Here is a 23497-nt window from a genome sequence, read left to right as displayed (position 1 = left end):
AGGCTATATGATCAAACCGGTAATAGATCCATTGTTGTATTACTTGTATAGCATAGCAGAGTCAGCATACATTTCAATAATTACATTTTTATTTTACTGGTGTGATGGTGCCTGCATCTAACGGTCAGTATTAGCAGACGGGGAGAGCAGCACACTGCGGGTCCACCTCTCAACATCCATCCCTTCTCCCTTTTCTTCCACTGACACTGACCAAAAAGGGACAGCGTCTTCCAACTTATGGTGAAACTCGAGTCGCACTTCATTATTTCTGCCTCGTGCACAAATTCATGTTACTCCTATGAACAGAGAAAGTGAAATATTCCTTGATATTAAAAAAGACCTAAGCCGCTAATAATAACAACAACGCAAGCCTATAGATACACTTTCTTACTCATTCATTACTGCTGCAGTGCTTGTTGTAGCACTAAGTGGAAATAGTAAGAATGTGCATTTTAAGGCACACAGTGCCTTTGGAAAGTATTCAGACCCCTTGAGGTTAGGTTATAGCCTAAATGGTTTTAATTCGTTTTTTTTCTCTCATCAATCTACACACTCCCGAGTTGCGCAGCGGTCTAAGGCATTGCATCTCACTGGCGTCACTACAGTCCCAGAGGCGTCACTACAGTCCCAGGTTTGAATCCAGGCTGTATCATACCTGGCCTTGATTGGGAGTCCCATAGGGTGCTGCAGAATTGGCGTCGTTCGGGTTTGGGCGAGGTAGGCCGTCATTGTAAGTAAGAATTTGTTCTTAAATGACTTGCCTGGTTAAATAAAGGTTAACATAAAAAAAACATAATACCACAACGACAAAGAACAACAAAAATGACAACTGAAATCACATTTACATAAGTATACAGAACTCAGTACTTTGTTGAAGCACATTTGGCAGCGATTACAGCCTTGAGTGTTCTTGGGTATGACGCTATAACTTAGCACACCTGTATTTGGGGAGTTTCTCCCATTCTTCTCTGCAAATCCTCTCAAGCTCTGTCAGGTTGGATAGGGAGCGTTGCTACACAGCTATTTTCAAGTCCGGGCTCTGGCTGGGCCACTCAAGGAAATTCGGAGACTTGTCCCGAAGCCACTCATGCGTTGTCTTGAACCTTCGCACCAGAACGGGGGTCTGGAGCAAGTTTTCATCAAGGATCTCTCTGTTCTTTGCCTCGATCCTGACTAGTCTCCCAGTCCCTGCCGCTAAAAAACGTCCCCACAGCAAGATTCTGCCACCACCGTGCTTCATTGAAAGGATGGTATTGGCCAGGTGATGAGCGGTGTCTGGTTACCTCCACACGTGACGCTTGGCATTCAGGCCAAAGACTTCAATCTTGGTTTCATCAGACTAGAGAATATTGTTTCTCATGGTCTGAGGGTCCTTTAGTTGCCTTTTGGCAAACTCCGAGCGGGCTGTCGTGCCTTTTACTGAGGAGTGGCTTCTGTCTAGCCACTCTACCATAAAGGCCTTATTTGTGGAGTGCTGCAGAGATGGTTGTCCTGGAAGGTTCTCCCATCTCCACAGAGGAACTCTGGAGCTCTGTCAGAGTGACCATTGGGTCCTTGGTCACCTCCCTGACCAAGGCCCTTCTCCCCCTGTTTGCCCAGTTTGGCCAGCTCTAAGAAGAGTCTTGGTGGTTCCAAACTTCTTCCATTTAAGAATTATGAAGGCCACTGCGTTCTTGAGGACCTTCAATGTTGTAGAAATGTTTTGGTACCCTTCCCCAGATCTCTTGACACAATCCTGTCTTGGAGCTCTACGGACAATTCCTTCAACCTCGTGGCTTGGTTTTCGTACTGACAACTGTAGGACCTTATATAGACGGATGTGTGCCTTTCCAAATCATGTTCAATCAATTGAATCTACAACAGGTGGACTCCAAACAAGTTGTAGAATCATCTTAAGGATGATCAATGGAAACAGGACTCACCTGAACTCAATTTTGAGTCTCATAGGAAAGGGTCTGAATACTTATGTAAATAAGTTATTTCTGGTTTAAATGTTTTATACATTTGCAGTTTTTGCTTTGTCATTATGTGGTATTGTATGTAGATGTTGACTTTATTTGATCCATTTTAGAATAAGGCTAACGTAACAAAATGTGGGAAAAGTTGAGGGGTCTGAATACTTTCCGAATACACTGTACATATGAAGTGGGTAAAACAGTATGTAAACATTATTAAGGTGTTCAATTACTATGTACATAGTGCAGCAGTCTCTAAGGTGGTGGGGTCGGCCTGTCAGGAAGTCCAGGACCCAGTTGCACAGGGTGGGGTTCAGACCCAGGGCCCTGAGCTTACCGATGAGCTTGGAGGGCACTGTGATGTTGAATACTGAGCTGTATTCGATGAACAACATTCTTGCATAGGTATCCCTCTTGTCCAGATGGGATAGAGCAGTGTGCAGTGCGATGGCGATTGCGTCATCCGTGGATCTGTTGGGGCGCTATGCAAATTGTAGTGGGTCTGGGGTGTCCTGATGACAGAAGTGAGTGCTACGGGGTGATAGTCATTTAGTTCACTTACCTTAGCTTTCTTGGGTACAGGAACAATGGTGGACATTTGAAGCAAGTGGGGACAACAGACTGGGTTAGGGAGAGATTGAATGTCTGTAAACACACCAGCCAGCTATTTGGCACATGATTTGAGGACGTGGCTTGGGATGCTGTCTGGGCTGGCTGCCTTGCAAGGCTTTTTATTTATTTGTTATTTAACCTTTATTTAACTAGGCAAGTCAGTTAAGAGCAAATTCTTATTTACATTGACGGCCTACACCGGCCAAACCCGGACAACGCTGGGCCAGTGAACCCCTATTGGTTAACACGCTTAAATGTCTTACTCATGTCTGCCACAGAGAACAAGAGCTCACAGTCCTCCCCCTGTGATGGCTAATTTCTTTATTATCAAATGTGGAGAGACAAACTTATCACACAAGTCAGAGTTATACTTACACCAAATATTTAATCACTTATTAATAAGGGGGCAGGTCAATACAATGCACACATATAAAGTTAATTGATTGAGTGCTCTACAATAATAATGGCTGGTCGACCATTCACGCTCAGTTGATTCGTTAAGAGCCCCGAGACAAAAGTACAAAGGTATGTTATAGCCAACATACACCCCTTTCAAACTATAGTTTTGGCAAGTCAGTTAGGACATCTACTTTGTGGATGACACAAGTAATTTGTCCAACAATTGTTTACAGACAGATTATTTCACTTATAATTCACTGTATCACAATTCCAGTGGGTCAGAAGTTTACATACACGAAGTTGACTGTGCCTTTAAACAGCTTGGAAAATTCCAGAAAATTATGTCACGGCTTTAGAAGCTTCTGATAGGCTAATTGACATAATTTGAGTTGGAGGTCTATCTGTGGATGTATTTCAAGGCCTACCTTCCAACTCAGTGCCTCTTTGCTTGACATCATGGGAAAATCTAAAGAAATCAGCCAAGACCTCAGAAAAAAAGTTGTAGACCTCCACAAGTCTGGTTCATCCTTGGGATCAATTTCCAAAACGCCTGAAGGTTCCATGTTCATCTGTACAAACAATAGTACGCAAGTATAAACACCATTGGACCACGCATCCGTCATACCGCTCAGGAAGGCGATGCGTTCTGTCTCCTAGAGATGAACGTGCTTTGATGAGAAAAGTGCAAATCAATCCCAGAACAATAGCAAAGGACCTTGTGAAGATGCTGGAGGAAACGGGTACAAAAGTATCTATATCCACAGTAAAACGAGTCCTATATCGACATAACCTGAAAGGCCGCTCAGCACAGAAGAAGCCATGCTCCAAAACCGCAATAAAAAAGCCAGACTGCGGTTTGCAATCTCACATGGGGACAAGACCGTACTTTTTGGAGAAATGTCCTCTGGTCTGATGAAACAAAAATAGAACTGTTTGGCCATAATAACCATTGTTATGTTTGGTGGAAAAAGGGGAACGCTTGCAAGCCGAAGAACACCATCCCAACCGTGAAGCACGGGGGTGGCAGCATCATGTGGGGGTGCTTTGCTGCACTTCACTAAATAGATGGCGTCATGAGAAAGGAAAATTAAGTGGATATATTGAAGCAACATATCAAGACATCAGTCAGGAAGTAAAAGCTTTGTCGCAAATGGACAATGACCCCAAGCATACTTCCAAAGTTGTGGCAAAATGGCTTAAGGACAACAAAGTCAAGGTATTGGAGTGGCCATCATAAAGCCCTGACCTCAATCCCATAGAACATTTGTGGGCAAACTGAAAAAGCGTGTGTGAGCAAGGAGGCCTACAAACCTGATTCAGTTGCACCAGCTCTGTCAGGAGGGATGGGCCAAAATTCACCCAACTTATTGTGGAAGGCTACCCGAAACGTTTTACCCAAGTTAAACAATTTAAAGGGAATGCTACCAAATACTAATTGAGTGTATGTAATCTTCTGACCCATTGGGAATGTGATGGAAGAAATTAAAGCTGAAATAAATAATTCTCTCCACTATTCTGATATTTCACATTCTTAAAATAAAGTGGTGATCCTTACTGACCTATGACAGTGAATTTTTACTAGGATTGAATGCCAGGAATTGTGAAAAACTGAGTTTAAATGTATGTAAGGTGTATGTAAACTTCCGTCTTCAACTGTACAGAAAGGGTCACAAGGTTAAGATTTGTATGAAAGATACCTATAATTCATAGCAGACAGTATCTGCTGTAAAAACAGTCATCTTTGTGTATAGACCAGAGTCTGGCCCTGGGGTCATCTCTCCCTGGTACCATATAGAACAGAAACATTAACTCATGCTCTGGAATGCTCTTTAGTTTTTATCACCCAAAATCTCCTGTCAGTGTTATCTCCCAGAGGCCCATACTCAGTAGAACACACACACAATAGTTATAAGAATCCTCTAATCTGTTGCATAAAACGACCATTTGATGGAATAAAAGTATTATAACATAATCTTGCAGTTTTCCACCATACCCCTCAGCCAGTATAGTCCTACCCCCTGTCTGTCTCTGTGTGTGTTCCTAGCCTGGAGGTGACTCTCCAGAAGAGGAGCGAGGGGCCCATGTGGCCAGAGCTGCTGACTGGAGGAGACGGGAGAGGAGAGTTCCTGATGAGTGAAGAGCAGACTGCCTTGCTCCACGAGAGACTGACATACCTCACTACCGAGGACATGGTGAGACTCACTGACATACGCTGTGCCTTCTCTTTTTCATTTTGGGTAGTGTTCATTAGTCATGAAACGGTAGAAAAAGGAGTGAAACAGGGAGTGATTACTTTACCTGAAATGCATCTTTCCATTTTCCATTGCACTAATGAACATGACCCTGGGTTACTGATGATGAATCCAATCCTGTGCTCTCCTCAACACCCTAGGTCTTTATTTATCCTTTATGAACCCCTCATTTGCTGTCCATCTCTCTATTCTCCTTTATACCTCCAATCTTGATGTTACTTTCTGTGCCTCTATTCATCTAATCTCCCCTAAATTGACCCCCCCTCCAACCCCCTCACTGAGCCCTCACTTTTAGCCTCTTATTGCCCCTTTTGTCTACCTTCAGGTCTTCTCCTCACTCTCACCCCTCCCTCTTTAGTTTCTCAAAGCAGCTCTACTTCTCCCTCACACCGTCATGTCCAGTTCTCTTGAGCTGCCTCAGTCTCAGCTTCCTATTTTTTATATTTTCAGTCCCAACTTGTTTAACCACTCACTGCTCATTTAGGGATATAGCGTTCCCATCGCCATTGGCTTCTAATGAATGAATTCAATGCATCCTCTCACTGTTAACGCTATCCAATCTCTCTGCTTCCATCTCTCTGAGTTCAGAATGCCAACCCAGACAAGGACAAGCCCCCGTGCAATGCCCAGGAGCTGGAGGACTGCGATGGCTTCCCAGAAGACAGCTCCAACCTGACACGCTTCGACGGAGAGTCGCTCAAGCCCACTCACGTGGTGAGACCCTTTTTGCCCACCCTCCTTTACTCCACTCCCTCCTTCATTGTTATCAGTGAGCCCCTATTGGTCATATCCACATCAGCCCCTCTTCCCTAAGAGGCCCCACAGTGGCGCAGTAGACATGCACACCTTCTCCATTTGCGTCGTCAGCGACGCTCGTCTTGATTTAATGAACATGGAAATGACCACACAAATATCTTGGGGTTCTTTATTTGAAATTAAGAGAGCTATCCACTAGGCTCAATTAGGATGGCTAGAATATCTCAATTCGGATGCCTAGAATGTCTCTCAGGCTGCTGTGTGAGTAGAACCAATTGAGTACACTTGGCATTGGCTCAGAGCCACCAGAAAACATGTGGTGAGACAGCATTTGCCACAGTAATTTTATATTTGGCGTAGCGCAGCCACACCACTTTCAAAGCAGCGCCAGCGACCGGGCTATTTACTTCTCAGCGCATTTTTGCATTCCAGTTCAACATTTACCTGCTCTGTCGCGGTCTACCACGGAAAACTATTGAAGACTACATGCAGAATAGTCGTGCTCTTTGTATTTGAGCAATATGATTGGCCGTTCATTCGAGTACAGCATTCTACTGCAAGTCACAACTTCTCAATCAGTACAGAAGTTGATAGCTACATTCACACAGCTCCTGCGAGCTGTCCTGAGCAAAAAAGAAGCACCCATCAATCTAGTCAATGATCTTATTTATTTTAGGGAAAGTGATTTACAAAAGTTAAACCTTCAATAGTTAACATAGCAGCAATATGCTGGCCACTGTTGATAGTCACTTACTCTTTACACTTCAGCATTGGCTAGCCTACTGCAGCCAGGTCGATATCTCTTTCAGAAACGGAATTGTCTTAAAGGGGCAGCATTCTATTTTGAGAGGGGGGAAGAAATATTCTCAAAATGACATACTTTAGAAACAAAAATGAATGCAATTAATACAATGCAATTCTTAAGAATGGAGTAATGACTAACATTGCTAAATTATATTAAACACAAATTCTGTTCAGCCAGTAGATATTTGGCCAACTTGCCCGGTCGGGCCATTGAGTAAAAACGTTGGACCCTGTCATAGCCTATAAATAGGACCCAGAGTTTTACCTGACCCGGTCATAAGATAAGGAAAAACTCCAGGCCACAGAAAAGACACGTAAGAATTTTTAACCTGTGCTGCATTGGCTTAACAAGCTGGTGGTAGAATCCTGCTGTTCAAAAAAATGTTGTGCTTGTTTTTCTGGATTTATGTCACAGCTGAGACGTGTGTGGGTCTTACAGGAGTCGTCGCGTCATCTGACCACTTCCGTATTGAGCGAGGCACTGGTACTTCCTGCTTTAGTTTTTGCTTCTAAGCAGGAATCAGGAGGACAGAATTATGGTCAGATATGCCAAATGGAGGGCGATGGAGAGCTTCGTACGTTTCTCTGTGTGGAGTAAAGGTGGCCTAGAGTTTTTTTTCTTTTTTTTTTCTTCCTCTGGTTGCACATGTGACATGCTGGTAGAAATGAGGTAAAACAGATTTAAGTTTGCCTCCATTAATGTCCCCATCCACTAGGAGTGCCGCTTCTGGATAGGTGTTTTCTGGTTTGCTTATGGCCTTATACAGCTCGTTGAGTGCGGTCTTAGTGCCAGCGTCGTTTTTTTGGTGGTACATGGAAGGCTACGAAAATATAGATGAAAACTCTTGGTAGATAGAGTATCTCATGATAAGCTGTCGACAGCACTAACTCAGGCGAGCATTACCTCGAGACTACCTTAAAATTAGACATTGCGCACCAGCTGTTACTGACAAATAGACACACACCCCAACCCCTCGTCTTACCAGACGTAGTTATTCTGTCCCACCGATCAACGGAAAACCCAGCCAACTGTATATTATCCGTGTCGTCGTTCAGCCACAACTCAGTGAAACATAAGAAATTACAGTTTTTTATGTCCCGCTGGTAGGATAGTCTCGTACGGAGCTCATCCAGTGTTTGCATGTTGACCAATAGAACGGATCGCAGAGGCGGGTTACCCACTCGCCAACGAATTCTCACAAGGCACCCAGATCTCCGCCCCCTGTATTTCCTTCATGCGAATGACAGGGATTTGGGCATTGTCTGGGAGCAACATTACATCCTTCTCGTCAGACAAATAAATATATTTTTTTAGATTTGTCCAGTTCGAGGTGAGTAATCGCTGTTCTGATATCCAGGAGCTCTTTTCGGTCATAAGAGACGGAGCGTTAACATTTCGTACAAAATTAGTTCCAACAACGTGGAAATAACACATAAAATAGCACAATTGGTTAGGAGCCCGTAAAACGGCAGCCATCACCTCCGGCGCATTTCTTCATAGGGATTTGCTGTCTGCTCCAGACAGTCATATTTTCCCTTCTCTCATTTTAAAGCCTGGGATTTAGGATTTGACAGGCCAAATTATAGACAGTGAATGTAACAAAAACGGGTTTATATTGATGTTTTGTAGTATTACATTAAAGCTTTTATCTCATATTAAGAAGGTAGAAACAAGCTTTTCTGAGCATCTGCGATAACATCTGGAAATCTGGGTACGCGACCAATAAACTTTGATTTGATGTAAAGTGATTATGAGATATTAAAATGTTCCGTTTTTTTATGTTCACCTTGTCTGGAGCCCTCTCTTCCACCCCCCCCCCCCCCCACACTCTGCCTCAAACTGACAGTTTTTTCTGTCACCAAGTCTCCTCGACGATCTGCTCTCTCATAGAAATAGAATAATTATTTTTCAATGTCTGCTCTCGTGGTATCCACTCCTGGGTGGTGACATGGAGCTTCTGTCTGTCCCTCAGAAGGAGTGTCTGGATACAGGAAGTTGTTCCTTATAAAAGAGCTGTGTGTATATATATATATATATATATGTGACCCACCGCCTCGATTCAGTCTTATGTAGCAAAATTTGAAATGCAGTTTTTTTTTTTACATTGGATAAAAGTAGTGACTCAGCGCCACTTAGTGGTATATCATACACTGCAGTTGAGGAACAATGGGAGAGTAAGTCTACTTTGAAAGTTGATCAACTTGCAACCCCACTTTTGAGAAAATGGCCCTTGAATGTTTTTGTCTTTGCATTTATTTGTCTTTGTATTTATTACGGATCCCAATTGGCTGTTGCCAAGGCAGCAGCTGCTCTTCCTGGGTTCCAGCAACATCTGCCTTAATGTTGCTGGAACCCAGGAAGAGCAGCTGCTGCCTTGGCAATAGCCAATTTAAAATATTACATTACATTTCATAACACATTCAGTGTGGCTTCTCAGGCCACTACTCAACTATCACATATCTACAAAATACATGTGTGTGTAGAGTGCATGTCTTTATCATGTGTGTCTGTGCCTTTGTGTGTGTCTTTTCACAGTACCCGCTGTTCCATAAGGTATATATTTATCTGTTTTTAAAATCTGATTCTACTGCTTGCGTCAGTTACCTGATGTTGAATAGAGTTCCATGTAGCCATGGCTCTATTTAATACTGTGTGCCTCCCATAGTCTTTTCTTGACTTGGGGATTGTGAAGATACCTTTGGTGGCATGTCTTGTAGGGTATGCATGGGTGTACGAGCTGTGTGCTAGTAGTTTAGACAGACACCTCGGTGCATTCACTTACAAAAACAAGTAGTGATGAAGTCAATCTCTTCTCCACTTTTAGCCATGACAGATTTACATGCATATTATTGTTAGCTCTACGTGTACATTTAAGGGCCAGCCGTGCTACCCTGTTCTAAGCCAGTTGCAGTTGGACAGATTTCTCCCCATCTTAGCTACTGTCACATGACGACTGCTATTTATCGACTAATTACCTACTACGTAAAAATTGTACTCAATTTAAATGAATCATGTAACAATTTTATCATTAGGAATTTGGGGCACCATGGAAAAGTTTGTTTAATGAGTTACCGTCTCCCGAATTAAATCAAGAATATATAGATATCATATCAGTCACCAATTAATAATTTCCTCATATCAGTCTCATTCTGAACGTCTTTGACTTCGTGAGGCCCTTCTCCCCCGATTGCTCAATTTGGCTTGGCGGACAGCTCTAGGAAGAGTCTTGGTGATTCCAAACTTCTTCCAATTAGGAATGATGGAACGCCACTGTGTTCTTGGGGACCTTCAATGCTGCAGAAATGTTTTGGTACCCTTTCCCAGATCTGTCTCTCGACTTAATCGAAGCTCTATGGACAATTCCTTCAACCTCATGGCTTGGTTTTTGCTCTGACGTGCACTGTCAACAGTGGGACCTTATATAGACAGGTGTGTGCCTTTCCAAATCATGTCCAATCAATGGAATTTACCACAGGTGGACTCCAATCAAGTTGTAAAAACATCTCAAGGATTGTCAATGGAAACAGGCTGCACTTGAATCCTTTTGTAAATAAAGACATTCTAAACCTGTTTTCGCTTTATGGGGTATTGTGTGTTGATGTGGAAAATGTTTTATTTAATCTATTTCAGAATAAGGCTGTAACGGAACAAAATGTGGAAAAAGTTGAGGGGTCTGGATACTTTCCGAATGCACTGTATGTTGATTATGACGTTCCTTTAGCTAATATGGTGACAATGATTTAGGCCAATGGTTCCCAACCTTTTTTGGCTACTGTACCACAAACCCAGAGTACCCCTGAAGTACACCCTCATGTTAATTTTACCAGTTAGCCTATGGTCTCATGGGTCTTTTCTAGTACTCCCTGTGGATAGGCCAAGTACCCCTGGTTGGAAAACACTGATGTGTGTAGCTGTTATGATATGGTTTGGCTTGCAAAGTTTTTTTCGCCTAATGACATACAGCTGATGTGTTGTGCATTGAAGTCCACAAGCGAAGGGGAAAGGTGAGAGGAGGAGAGTGCATAGATGTGAGAAGGAATACAACATGGCTGCTATGAAAGGGAACTGTGTTTACGTGTGATCACGGGTGTATTCATTCTGCCGATTCTGTTGAAAAACGTTTCTCAAATGGGGATAAACATCCCTGAATTTGTCCAATAGAAACTCTCGTTTGCACCTGTTGGACTGATGATTACACCCTAGATCAGCTAGATGTTGTCATGAGTGTGTCACTGTCTGTCACCTCATATTTTTCTCTCGACCTGTGTGCATTGTAAACATAGGATAGGTTGTAGCAACCTTATGATGATGGGTATAGGGAAAATGTGAGTATCATGTAGTAGCCTAAACCTATCGATGTTGAACGGGACCGACCACCACTGGCATGGCGTCATGTGGGCAAGTGGTGTGCTGATGTCAACATTGTGAGCATAGTGCCACATGATGGCTTTGGGGTTGTGGTATATGGGCAGGCATAAGCTACAGACAACGAACACAATTGCATTTTATCGATGGAAATTTGAATGCACAGCGATACCGTGATGAGATCCCAGAGGCTCATTGACGTGCCATTCATCCGCCACCATCACCTCATGTTTCAGCAGGATAATGAACGCTCCTGTTTCGCAAGGATCTGTACACAATTCCCAGAAGCTGAAAATATCTGTTCTTTAATGGCCTGCATACGCACCACACGTCACCCATTGACAATATTTGGAATGCTCTGGACCGGCGTGTACGACAGCGTGTTCCAGTTCCCGCCAATATCCAGCAGCTTCGCATAGCCATTGAAGAGGAGTAGGACAACATTCCACAGACCACAATCAACAGCCTGATCAACTCTGTAAAGAAGATGTGTTGCGATGCATGAGGCAAATGGTGGTCACACGATATACTTACTTGTTTTCTGATCCATGCCCTCTGCCTTTTTTTAAGGTATCTGTGACCAACATATGCATATCTGTATTCCCAGTCATGTGCATTCTATAGATTAGGGCCTAACAACACTGAAGCATGCATGAGAGCACCATTTGTTCCGGACAACTGTGTGGTCACGCTCTCCATAGCTTTAAACAGGTCAACATTCACAAGGCCGCAGAGCCAAACGGATTACCAGGAAGTGTACTCAGAGAAGGTGCGGACCAACTGGCAAGTTTATTCAGTGACATTTTCAACCTCTCCCTGACCGAGTTTGTAATACCTACATGTTTCAAGCAGACCACCATAGTCCCAGCACTCAAGAAAGTGAAGGTAACCTGCCTAAATGACTACCACCCTATAGCACTTATGTCAGTAGCCATGAAGTGCTTTGAAAGGCTGGTCATGGCTCACGTCAACACCCTCATCCCGGAAACCCTAGACCTACTCCAATTCACATACCGCCCCAAAAAATTCATAGATGACGCAATCTCAATTGGCCTCTACCCTGCCCTTTCCCACCTGGACAAAAGGAACACCTATGTGAGAATGCTGTTCATTGACTACAGCTCAGCATTCAACACCATAGTTCCCACAAAGCTCATCACTAAGCTAAAGACCATGGGACTAAACACCTCCCTCTGTAACTGGATCCTGGACTTCCTGGAAGTGGTAAGGGTAGAAAACAGCACATCTGCCATGCTGATTCTATACACAGGGGCCCCGCGGATGCATGCTTTGTCCCTTCCTGTACTCCCTGTTTACCCATGACTGTGTGGCCAAGCATGACTCCAACACCATCATTAAGTTTGCTGACGTCAACAGTGGTAGGCCTGATCATCGACAACGATGAGACAGGAGGTCAGAGACCTGGCAGTGTGGTGCCAGGACAATAACATCTCCCTTTACGTGAGCAAGGCAAAGGAGATGATCGTGGACTACAGTAAAAGGGGGGGCGAGCATGCCCCCATTCACATCGAAGAGGCTGTAGTTGAGCGGGTTGAGAGTTTCAAGTTCCTTGGTGTCCACATCACCAACAAACTATCATGGTCCAAACTAGAGGTTGACCGATTAATCGTAATGGCCGATTAATTGGGGCGATACCAAGTTTACATAACAATCGGAAATCTGTATTTTTGGGCGCCGATTTGCCGTTGTTTTTTTTTTGTTAGTTTGTTTTTTTACCTTTATTTAACTAGGCAAGTCAGTTAAGAACACATTCTTATTTTCAATGACGGCCTAGGCAGAACGACAGATTTTTAACCTTGTCAGCTCGGGGGATTCAATCTTGCAACCTTACAGTTAACTAGTCCAATGCTCTAACACCTGATTTCATTGCACTCCACGAAGAGCCTGCCTGTTAGCGAATGCAGTAAGCTAAGGTAAGTTGCTAGCTAGCATTAAACTTATCTTATAAAAAACAATCAATCAATGACTGTCATTGCTCCAATGTGTACTTAACCATAAACATCAATGCCTTTCTTAAAATCAATACACAAGTATATATTTTTAAACCTGCATATTTAGCTAAAAGAAATCCAGGTTAGCAGGCAATATTAACCAGGTGAAATTGTGTCATTTCTCTTGCGTTTATTGCACGCAGAGTCAGGGTATATGCAACAGTCTGGGCCGCCTGGCTCTTTGCGAACTAATTTGCCAGAATTTTACGTAATTATGACAACATTGAAGGTTGTGCAATGTAACAGGAATATTTAGACTCATGGATGCCACCCGTTAGATAAAATACGGAACGGAATAAACGTTTTGTTTTCGAGGTGATAGTTTCCGGATTAGTCAAAGGTATGTGGTTTAGAGAGAAATAGTCGACGCGTTATAATTCCTGTAATAACTTGCGGCTGTACTTGAAAGGGGTTCCTTCGTTATTTTACCGTTCATGTCTTCCATAGAGAATGTCTTGATCTACTTCAAATAAAGGGCTGTGTTTCGTGCAGGCTTAAACCGCCTCGATGTTTTGATACCCGTGTAAATCTCACTAGGATAAGGTGACGTTTGTCAACATATTTTCATAAATCCACTCTACAATTTTTTTTTATCTTCGCTTATATTTAGCCAATATTGATCAGAGTTACCTTGTCCTATGGAAGTGGTGAAGAGGGAACAACAACGCCTTTTCCCCCTCAGGAGACTGAAAATATTTGGCATGGTTCCCCAGATCCTCAAAGTTATACTGCGCACAATCGCGAGCATCCTGATCGTTTGCATCACCGCCTGGTACGGCAACTGCTCGGCATCCGACCGTAAAGCGATTCAGAGGGTAGTGCTTTACTCTACTCTTACATCATTTATTATGTTTGAACGTCGTTGCAGACTTTAAATTACGGCCAACGCTGTTGTTGACAACTTTCATTGTCATTCTATTTACACAAACAAGACTTCTGAAATCCCAATTGGCTGATTTGACATAAAGTGAACTATAGCTTTGAGAATTGTTCCACGTCCGTGGAACTGTCACCAACCGCCAACTATCAATCACATACAGGCCTGTTTATGATACAAATGTTAAACAGATGTCAAGTGAGCATGGAAGCTGGAGGGGAAAATTGTCTACCAATAAAACGTGTTGGCAAAGAGATTCACATGTGAAACACTGGATATTCAGACCTCAATACAATAATAGCACAAGGTTGTGTATAAAGAGTACAACGTCATGGTATAAATTGTGTGAACATGTGCATCAAAATGGGACTCAATCGTTCTCTGGCTTTGTCTTTCTCAATTATTATTTTTCTCTCTTCCTAACTCTGTCACTCGCTCTTTCTTTTTCTCTCACTTTCACCTTCTCTCTTCCTGCCTCCACTGTGGGAGGAATAATGAAGGCAGACTGATGCGTTCCGAAAAACTGGTTGAATGCACTGGTTCCATGTCCTCTCCTGATTAGAATACTTTGATTCTCTGTCCCTATTGATCGTTTTTCTGTCCTCAGTTAATAGACAATTCATTTGGAATGTTGTGTATGTTTCATGGATGTTGTTTATGCATAATTTGATTAAAAAGAGCCATAATATTCTCTGGTTTTGTTTGAGGGAACTATTTTCAATTTTAATTTTTTTTAATCGAGTTGAGATTCACTGGGCTCTAAAAGCTATGACTGGAGAGATGAAGAGCGATGCCAGATCAACTGCATATCTTTAGGTTACGAATAAGGGTTACGGTTAGTTGAAATGTCTACATCTACAAACCATATGTTTGGGACTAATAAAGTCTTACTTTTAAATATATCTCTTTCTCCAGGTGAACTTGGGGAGCCATCAGTACCTGTTCACGGTGGACTTGAACCCATCTGATATGCCTAGTTTCTGCCTGCGTCACGATGTTGACGCCCTGCTGTGGCAGCCCCGCCCGGACCAGCCCAGCAATATGTGGGAACACATCGCAACCTTCAACGCCCTCGGTACGTGTAGAAACTATTTAGATTAGTAATTATTAGTTCGGGCAGTTCTGTCAACACCTCAGACACACCTCTTACAATGCTAAATCAGGGAAACAAATGTGTTTTCAGATGGCATCTTTGTGCTAGTCTCAGGACATTGCCTCAGACTGAGTTTATTTAACATGCTCAAAACACTCATGAAAATCGACCCCAAAAAGTGTGCTGGTGGCATATTTTTTTATATTAGAGCCAGTCACGAGAGTACGTTTAGGTATTTCAAGGACATGATTGTGATTGCAGGATGCCATTATTGCAATGTTCTCTTTGTGTGAAGAGTGAGTGTAGATGGATACCTGTAAAATACTATAGTAATGGCACAATAGTAATTAAAATCGAATCAAATTTTATTGGTCACATACACAGCCTCTAAGGTGCAGGGTTGAGTAACTGGGTGGTAGCCGGCTAGTGATGACTATTTAACAGTCTGATGGCCTTGAGATAGAAGCTCTCTTTCAGTCTCTCGGTCCCAGCTTTGATGCACCTGTACTGACCTCGCCTTCTGGATGGTAGCAGGGTGAACAGGCCGTGGCTCGGGTGGTTGATATCCTTGATTATATATTTGGCCTTCCTGTGACATCGGGTGCTGTAGGTGTCCCCGTGTAGAGTCTTGCAAATGCGAGGGGTGCAGTTGCCGTACCAGGCGGTGATACAGCCTGACAGGATGCTCTCAATTGTGCATCTGTAAAAGTTTGTGAGGGTCATCGGGGCCAAGCCAAATTTCTTCAGCCACCTGAGGTTGAAGAGGCACTGTTGCGCCTTCTTCACCACAGTGTCTATGTGGTGGACCATTTCAGATTGTAAGTGATGTGTACGCCGAGGAACTTGAAGCTTTTCACCTTCTCCACTGTGGTCCCTTCGATGTGGATGGGGGCGTGCTCCCTCTGCTGTTTCTTGAAGTTCACGATCAGCTCCTTTGTTTTGTCGACTTTGGGGGAGATGTTATTTTCCTGGCACCACTCCGCCAGGGCCCTCATCTCCTCCCTGTATGCTGTCTCGTCATTGTTGGTAATCAGGCCTACTACTGTTGTATCGTCTGCTGAGCATGCACCGTTGTGTGGCCCCAGTGTTGAGGATCAGCGAAGTGGAGGTGTTGTGTCGTACATTCACCACCTGGGGGCGGCCCGTTAGGATGTCCAGGAGCCAGTTGCACAGGGCGGGGTTCAGACCCTGGGCCCTGAACTTACGTGGTTGGTCTTCCCTTTGTCTGTAGACTCTACCACATACGTCTCGTGTCTGAGCCGTTGAATTGCGACTTCACTTTCTCTATACTGACTTTATGCCTGTTTGATTGCCTTACACAGTGACTAACTCCACTGTTTGTATTCAACCATATTCCCAGTCACCTTTCCATGGTTAAATGCAGTGGTTCATGCTTTTAGTTTTGCGTGAATACTGCCAACTATCCACGGTTTCTGGTTTGGGTAGGTTTTAATACTCCCAGTGGGAACAACATCCCCTATACACTTCCTGATGAACTCAGTCACCGTGTCCGTGTATACGTCAATGTTATACCTGGAACATATTCCAGTCCGCATGATCAAAACAATCTTGAAAAATAGATTCCAATTGGTCAGACCTGCATTGAATAGACCTTACGATGGGCACTTCCTGTTTGAGTTTCTGCCTATAGGAATGGAGGAGCAAAATGGAGTAGTGATCTGATTTGCCGAAGGGAGGGTGGGGGAAGGCCTTGTAGGCATCCCAGAAGGGGGAGTAACAGTGGCCAAGCTTTTTTTCAGGGCGAGCACTATAGTCAATGTGTTGATAGAACTTTGGTATCGTGTTCTATCAAATTTGCTTTGTAAAAATCCCCAGCTATAATAAATGCGGCCTAAATGCGCATATGTGGTTTCCAGTTTGCACAAAGTCCAGTGTAGTTCCTTGAGGGCTGTCGTGGTGAGTGGGAATATACAAGGCAGTGACTATAACCGAAGGGAATTCTCATCGGAGGTAATACGATCGACATTTGATTATGAGGTTAAAAAAAGGACTTGAGTTTCTGTACGTTATCACAATCGTACCATGAATAGTTAATCATGAAACATACAGCACCGCCTTTCTTCTTCCTGGAGAGTTCTTTATTCCTGTCTGCGCGATGTACTGAACACTGATGGCTGTACAGACGGGGACAGCATATCCGGAGAGAGCCATGAATACGTGAAACAGAGTATGTTACAGTCCCCTGTTACAGTCCCCGACGTCTCTCTGGAAGGAGATCCTTGCCCTGAGTTCGTCTACTTTATTGTCCAGAGACTGAACATTAGCGAGTAATATACTCTGAAGCGGTGGATGGTGTGCACGTCTCCTGAGTCGGACTAGAAGTCCACTCCGAATACCTCTTTTCCGCCGGTGGCGTCTTGGTGCAGCCTCTGGGATATGTTCAATTGCACTGGGGGGTACGAACAAAGGATCCAATTCGGGAAATTTGTATTGCTGGTCGTAATGCTGGTGAGTTACCACCGCTCTGATATCCAAAAGTTCTTTGCAGCTGTATGTAATAACAAACAAAAAAACTTTCTGGGCTAATAATGTAAGAAATAAAACACAAAAAAAGAAAATATTGCAAAGCTAGAAGCAGAGCTGCCATGTCTTTCATCGCCATCTTGAGCTAGTTCAATGCTAATTCCCGAGTGGCTGATTTCCGAGTGGCTGATTGTCACAACAAGCCCTGTGTTTCTCAGTGTCTTTGGAGATGAGTAGAAGGTATTCTACCAACGTGACACGAGGTGCAACCAAATTTATTTAATTTTTTTTCCAACTTACTCATTGTCTTTCTCATTTTTTGGATCTCCTAGGCTACGTCCAGGCGTCGAAACGTGACAAGAAATTTGCCACCTGCCCCCCAAACTTCTCCTACGCAGCCTTGGGGGAGTGTCTTCGCCGGGTGTTCATCTACCGGCAGCCGTCGCCGGTGGACACAGTCCTGTTCAACAGGATGCAGGGTCGTCAGGTGGGCCTGGTCGCTAAGCAACAGGTGGCCAGCCTGGAGTCAAACAACATTGTCCTAGGCTTCAGAGCCACCAATGAGAGACTGTTCGTCCTGACCTCAAACAACCTATTTGTTCTGAAGATCAACAATTAGATCTGGGACTACTTTTATGGCCAGTTTTACAGACACATTCTGGGAGGGAGAATCCCCATTGAGATAGCATTTTAGTCCAGGACTAAGCTTAATCTGTGTCAGGGAATCTGCCCCTTAGAATGTTTCCATCCACCATACACACTGTCTACCCCTGAGACAGAGCTATACCATTCCACAAAGTAAAAGGAGTGTGTCTAGAACCTACAATAAGTGTGGTAGTGTAATGTCATTTGTGGTAGGGGTTTGATCTGTCAGCAATATGTCTACACTTTCAAATGTCTGTCTTCATATTTGTATGTTATTCTGTGAATATCCTACTGGTGTTGACACTGTATAGGAGCCCAAATGTAGTATGATTCATGTTCTCACAGTAAATTATGCCCTCAGAAGCTTTGACCAATAGAAGCAGAATGTAATGAAAATATTCCAATAAAACCAAACAACGATATAATTGTTTTGTGCCTTTATACCTGGGCTGTCAATCTCAATTCCTGGAGGGCCATTTGTCTGCAGATATTTGTTATTTCCTTTCAATTCGTGTCCAATTTAAGACCTAGTCAACCAGCTGAGGGGAGTTTATAACTAATCAATTACCTTAATTGATCAATCAAGAACAAGGAAGAAGTGGACAGGTGGGAAGCCTTGTGATGTCAGAAAACGAGTCCCAAATGGCACCCTATTTATTCCCTTTATAGTGCACTACTTTTGACCATGCCCCGTAGGCACGTATCCAGAACTCTGAGCACAGGAACTCACGAAAGCTCCATCTACATTTTGCTAAAATTAATGAAGTGCTGTTAGTAAATGACAAAGAAGCATGTGAACTCAAGCCCAAAATGTGTCATCATATCCACCTGTGCTTTTCTGTTTACTCCTTTAATATTTTGACATGACAAGAGAAGGATAAATTGAAAAAGTATTGCTTGCGTAATGGTGATATCAATATATGATGTGCCCATATACACTCAGTGGGCAGTTTATTAGGTACACCATCCTGTTCACAAATGATTCGCCCCTACAGACAGTGAGTCACGTGGCTTGCTATACAAAACAGGCTTCAAGGCATTCAGTTACTTTTCGATTGAACATTAAAATGGGCAAACAAGTGACCTAAGCAACTTTGAGGATGGTATGATTGCCGGTACCAAGTGCGCTGGTTCCAGTATCTCAGAAACGACCGTCCTCCTGGGGTTTTCACGCACGACAGTGTAAGGTTCACTGAGAATGATGCGGCAAATAAAACATCCAGTCAGTGTCCTGTGGGCGAAAAAGGCTTGTGATGAGAGTTCGAAGGAGAATGGCAAGATTCGTGCAAGCTAACAGGCGGGCTACAAACAGGCAAATAACGGCGCAATACAACAGTGGTGCAGAACAGCATCAGTAAGTTTATATAGGATGGCTTCTGTCAAACTATCAATCATATCTTGTTATTTATGAGGGGGGGCGGGACTTCCGCCAAGGATTTGAATATCACACCCTGGAGTGACTTCACACTAGGATGGAAATATCATGTGGGTGTGATATTCACATATTTATTCCTGGACAATATGGACCGTACTGACTTTCAATGTGGCAAATGTTTGCTCGCAGAGGACTATAGAGGAGAAGTGGCTACTCTTAGCAAACAAGTAGCAAACTTACACAAGCTACTGGGGAATCCACTTCCATCTACTCTCTCTTCTACTCAGGTAGCTGAACGCCGATCTCACCTGATAATGGGAGTGCCGCTGCCGCGCCGTCTCTCCCATAACCGACTTGCCGGTGCTCTGCAGGGATCCCTCCCCGAAGGGGTCTCCCCCTTCCCTGGAAAATGGAATCCTTTTTGATGAGTTAGTGGATGTTCCTATTCTTGACCCTGCCAACCAGCCATGGCGGCACATCACTCACCATAGAAGTCAAAAGCAGCAGCCTTTGGCAATTGGGGCCTCCTTGGCAGTGGGAAGCCCAGACAGGATACAGACTTAAAACAGCTTCGCCGCCCTGGATACAGAGGTTCCGGTACCTTCTCCCCTGGGGGCTTCCGCGTTGGGTTCGGGTGCTTCCCTGTTGTTTCTATGGTGAATGAGGCTTTGTTGTGTGCCAAGAGTTGCAGGTGTGCGAGATTCCGTCTCTCGCAGGTCCTCGACGGGTCTCCCGAATCATCATGCCAGGCGTGGGAATGGGCAGATTTCCTCTTTCCTCTCGCCGGCCGTTGTCTTAAGCAGCTCTATGGTGAGAAACGTCTCGGTTTCTGGAGCAAAAGCCCTGTGCTACCTCGGGGCTTGAGTACAGGATATTACTAGACTGCTCCCCACCGTTCTACGTCAGCACACGTAAATTGATCCTGTTGTAGTCCATGTGGGATTTAATGACATTAGGAATGGTAGCTCTGAATGGCTGAAACAGGACTTTGAAGAATTGATTGGGTCTCTGCTGGATAACTAAAAACGTCCTATCATTTCTGGCCCTGTGCCCTCGCTGGCCCTGTGCTCTGGTTAGCTCATCCAGTTCTATTGACTCTTGTGTCACCATGGATAATCCTGATGTTTTCAAATCTCGCTGAGGGCTTGGACTGTTCCATTAAATGTGCGAAGCCTAATGTCTAAACTGGACATTCTGGATGTTTGGGTGCATGACACTAGGCCAGACGTTCTGGTGATCTCAGAGACCTGGCTGAATAATTTGATTATGGATAAGGACGTTGCCATTTAGTCTATGTGATAGCCACCCCTCCCTGTTTTTAAAGTTTATTTATGTAAGAACTGCTTTCTTAGCATCTCTGCCCCCAAAATATTTGAGCTGTTGGTTATAAAAAAGTTTCCATAAGACAAAATATGCATTTATTAATTGCTGCAGTCTACCGCCCCCCAGCCACTTTGGCGGAAGCTGTTGGTATTATTTATGATTATTTAAAACCCCTTCTGGTAACTGAACTGATTGTGTTAGATCTCAATCTTGACTGGCATACACATGCCACAGATCAGTTTAAGAATATCTGTCTTGAGTTCAACTTGACTCAGCTGATAATGAAACCCACTTGGAATACTGTAAAATACCTAGTAAACTCCTCCGTCCCCATAAATATTTGGCTAGTGGTGCTTTTGCAAATGATATCAGTGAACACTGATACACTGAAACATTGCTTGCATTACAGATACGAAATTGAACAACTCTGACCCTTGTATAATTGTGAAGATACATTTTTTAAAGTTCTAACCCCAATGTATTCCTTCATGATCTACAGTACCAGTCAAAACTTTGGACACACCTACTCATTCCAGGGTTTTTCTTTGTTTTAACTATTTTCTACATTGTAGAATAATAGTGAAGCCATCAAAACTATGGAATCATTTAGTAAGCAAAAAAGTGTTAAACAAATCAAAATACATTTTAGATTCTTCATAGTGGCAAACCTTTGCCTTGATGAAGCTTTGCACATTCTTGGCCTTCTCTCAACCAGCTTCATGAGGTAGTCACCTGTAATGCATGTAATGTGACCTGTTAAAAGTACATTTGTGGAATTTCTTTATTTCTAAATGCGTTTATGCCAATCAGTTGTAGAGGTGGTATACAGAATATAGCCATATTTGGTTAAAGACCAAGTCTATATTATGGCAAGAACAGCTCAAATAAGCAAAGAGAAACAACAGGCCATCATTACATGAAGGTCAGTAAATCCAGAAGAATTTCAATAACTTTTTCAAGAAATTCAAGTACAGTCGCAAAAACTATCAAGTGCTGTGGTGAAACTGGCTCTCATGAGGACCGCCACAGGAAAGGAAGACCCAGAGTTACCTATGCTGCAGAGGATAAGTTCATTAGAGTTAACTGCACCTCAGATTGCGGCCAAAATAAATGCTTCACAGAGTTCAGGTAACAGACATCTCAACATCAACTGTTCAGAGGAGACTGCGTGAATCATGGTCAAATTGCTGCAAAGAAACCACTACTAAAGGACACCAATAAGAAGAAGAGACTTGCTTGGGCCAAGAAACACGATCAATGGACGTTAGACAGGTGGAAATCTGTCCTTTGGTCTGATGAGTGCAAATTTTTTATTTTTGGTTCCAACCGCCGTGTCTTTGTTAGACGCAGAGTAGGTTAACGGATGATCAAGTCATCTGTGGTTCCCACCATGAAGCATGGAGGAGGTGTGATGGTGCTTTGCTGGTGACATTGTGATTTATTTAGAATGCAAGGCACACTTAACCAGCATGGCTACCACAGCATTCTGCAGTGATGCGCCATCCCATCTGGTTTGCGCTTAGTCGGACTATCATATGTTTTTCAACAGGACAATGACACAAAACACACATCCAGGCTGTGTAAGGACTCCAAGGAGTGTGATGGAGGGCTGCATCAGATTACCTGACCTCAACAAGGTTGAGATGGTTTGGGATGAGTTGGACCGCAGAGTGAAGGAAAAGCAGCCAACAAGTACTCAGCATATGTGGGAACTCCTTCAAGACTGTATGAAAAGCATTCCTCAAGGAGCTGGTTGAGAGAGTGCCAAGTGTGTGCAAAGCTGTCATCAAGGCAAAGGGTGGCTACTTTGAGGAATGTGAAATATATTTTGATTTGTTTAACACTTTTTTGGGCCCTACATGGTTCCATATGTGTTATTTCATTATGTTTTATGTCTTCACTATTATTATACAATGTATAACATTTTTTTTAAATAAAGAAAAACTCTGGAATGAGGATGTGTGGAATAGGTCAGTACCTCCAGGAGTAACTGTCAGTTGGCTTTTCATATCCTAGCATTCAGAGGTCGAGACAGCAGAGAGAGAGTCGAAAACAGCAGGTCCGGGCACACGGTAGCATGTCCGGTGAACAGGTCAGGGTTCCATAGCCGCAGGCAGAACAGTTGAAACTGGAGCAGCAGCACGACCAGGTGGGCTGGGGACAGCCCGGTGGTAGAAACATATTGTGTATGTTTTTTCGCGTTATCTGTAAGTTATTTAGTACATAATGTTTCTACCACCGAAAATAGCTTCTAGATATCAGGTCAGCGATTACTCACCCCATACTGGAGGAATACTTTTTCTTCAATGAGTCAGACAGGAAGGATTTACTTCAGACACACAACAAGACCCTCATTCCCGTAATTCGCAGGAGAAAGTGACGGAGGTATCATGGACAAAGATCCGGGTGCCTTGTTAAGATCTGACGCCGAGAGGGTAATCTACCTTTACCATCGGTACTATTAGACAACATTACAATCAATCGATAATAAAATAGACAAACTACGATCACCTATATCCTAACAACGGGACATTAAAAATGGTA

General features: G+C 43.5%; 1 protein-coding gene across 1 annotated transcript in view; it reads left to right on the top strand.

Annotated features, from left to right (window-relative positions):
* nudcd1 (NudC domain containing 1) overlaps positions 1-18680 on the top strand; it is a 32004-nt gene extending 13324 nt beyond the window's left edge. The window contains exons 7-10 of the mRNA XM_055894874.1: positions 5011-5158; positions 5807-5932; positions 14949-15108; positions 17943-18680. Coding sequence (XP_055750849.1) covers positions 5011-5158; positions 5807-5932; positions 14949-15108; positions 17943-18229 — 721 coding nt within the window. The 3' untranslated portion in view covers positions 18230-18680. The remainder of the gene's footprint in view (positions 1-5010; positions 5159-5806; positions 5933-14948; positions 15109-17942) is intronic.
* The last annotated feature ends 4817 nt before the right edge of the window (positions 18681-23497 follow it).

The sequence above is a fragment of the Salvelinus fontinalis genome, chromosome 32, assembly GCF_029448725.1.
Source record: "Salvelinus fontinalis isolate EN_2023a chromosome 32, ASM2944872v1, whole genome shotgun sequence".
Taxonomy (NCBI): domain Eukaryota; kingdom Metazoa; phylum Chordata; class Actinopteri; order Salmoniformes; family Salmonidae; genus Salvelinus; species Salvelinus fontinalis.
This window is presented reverse-complemented; position numbering and strand designations above follow the sequence as displayed.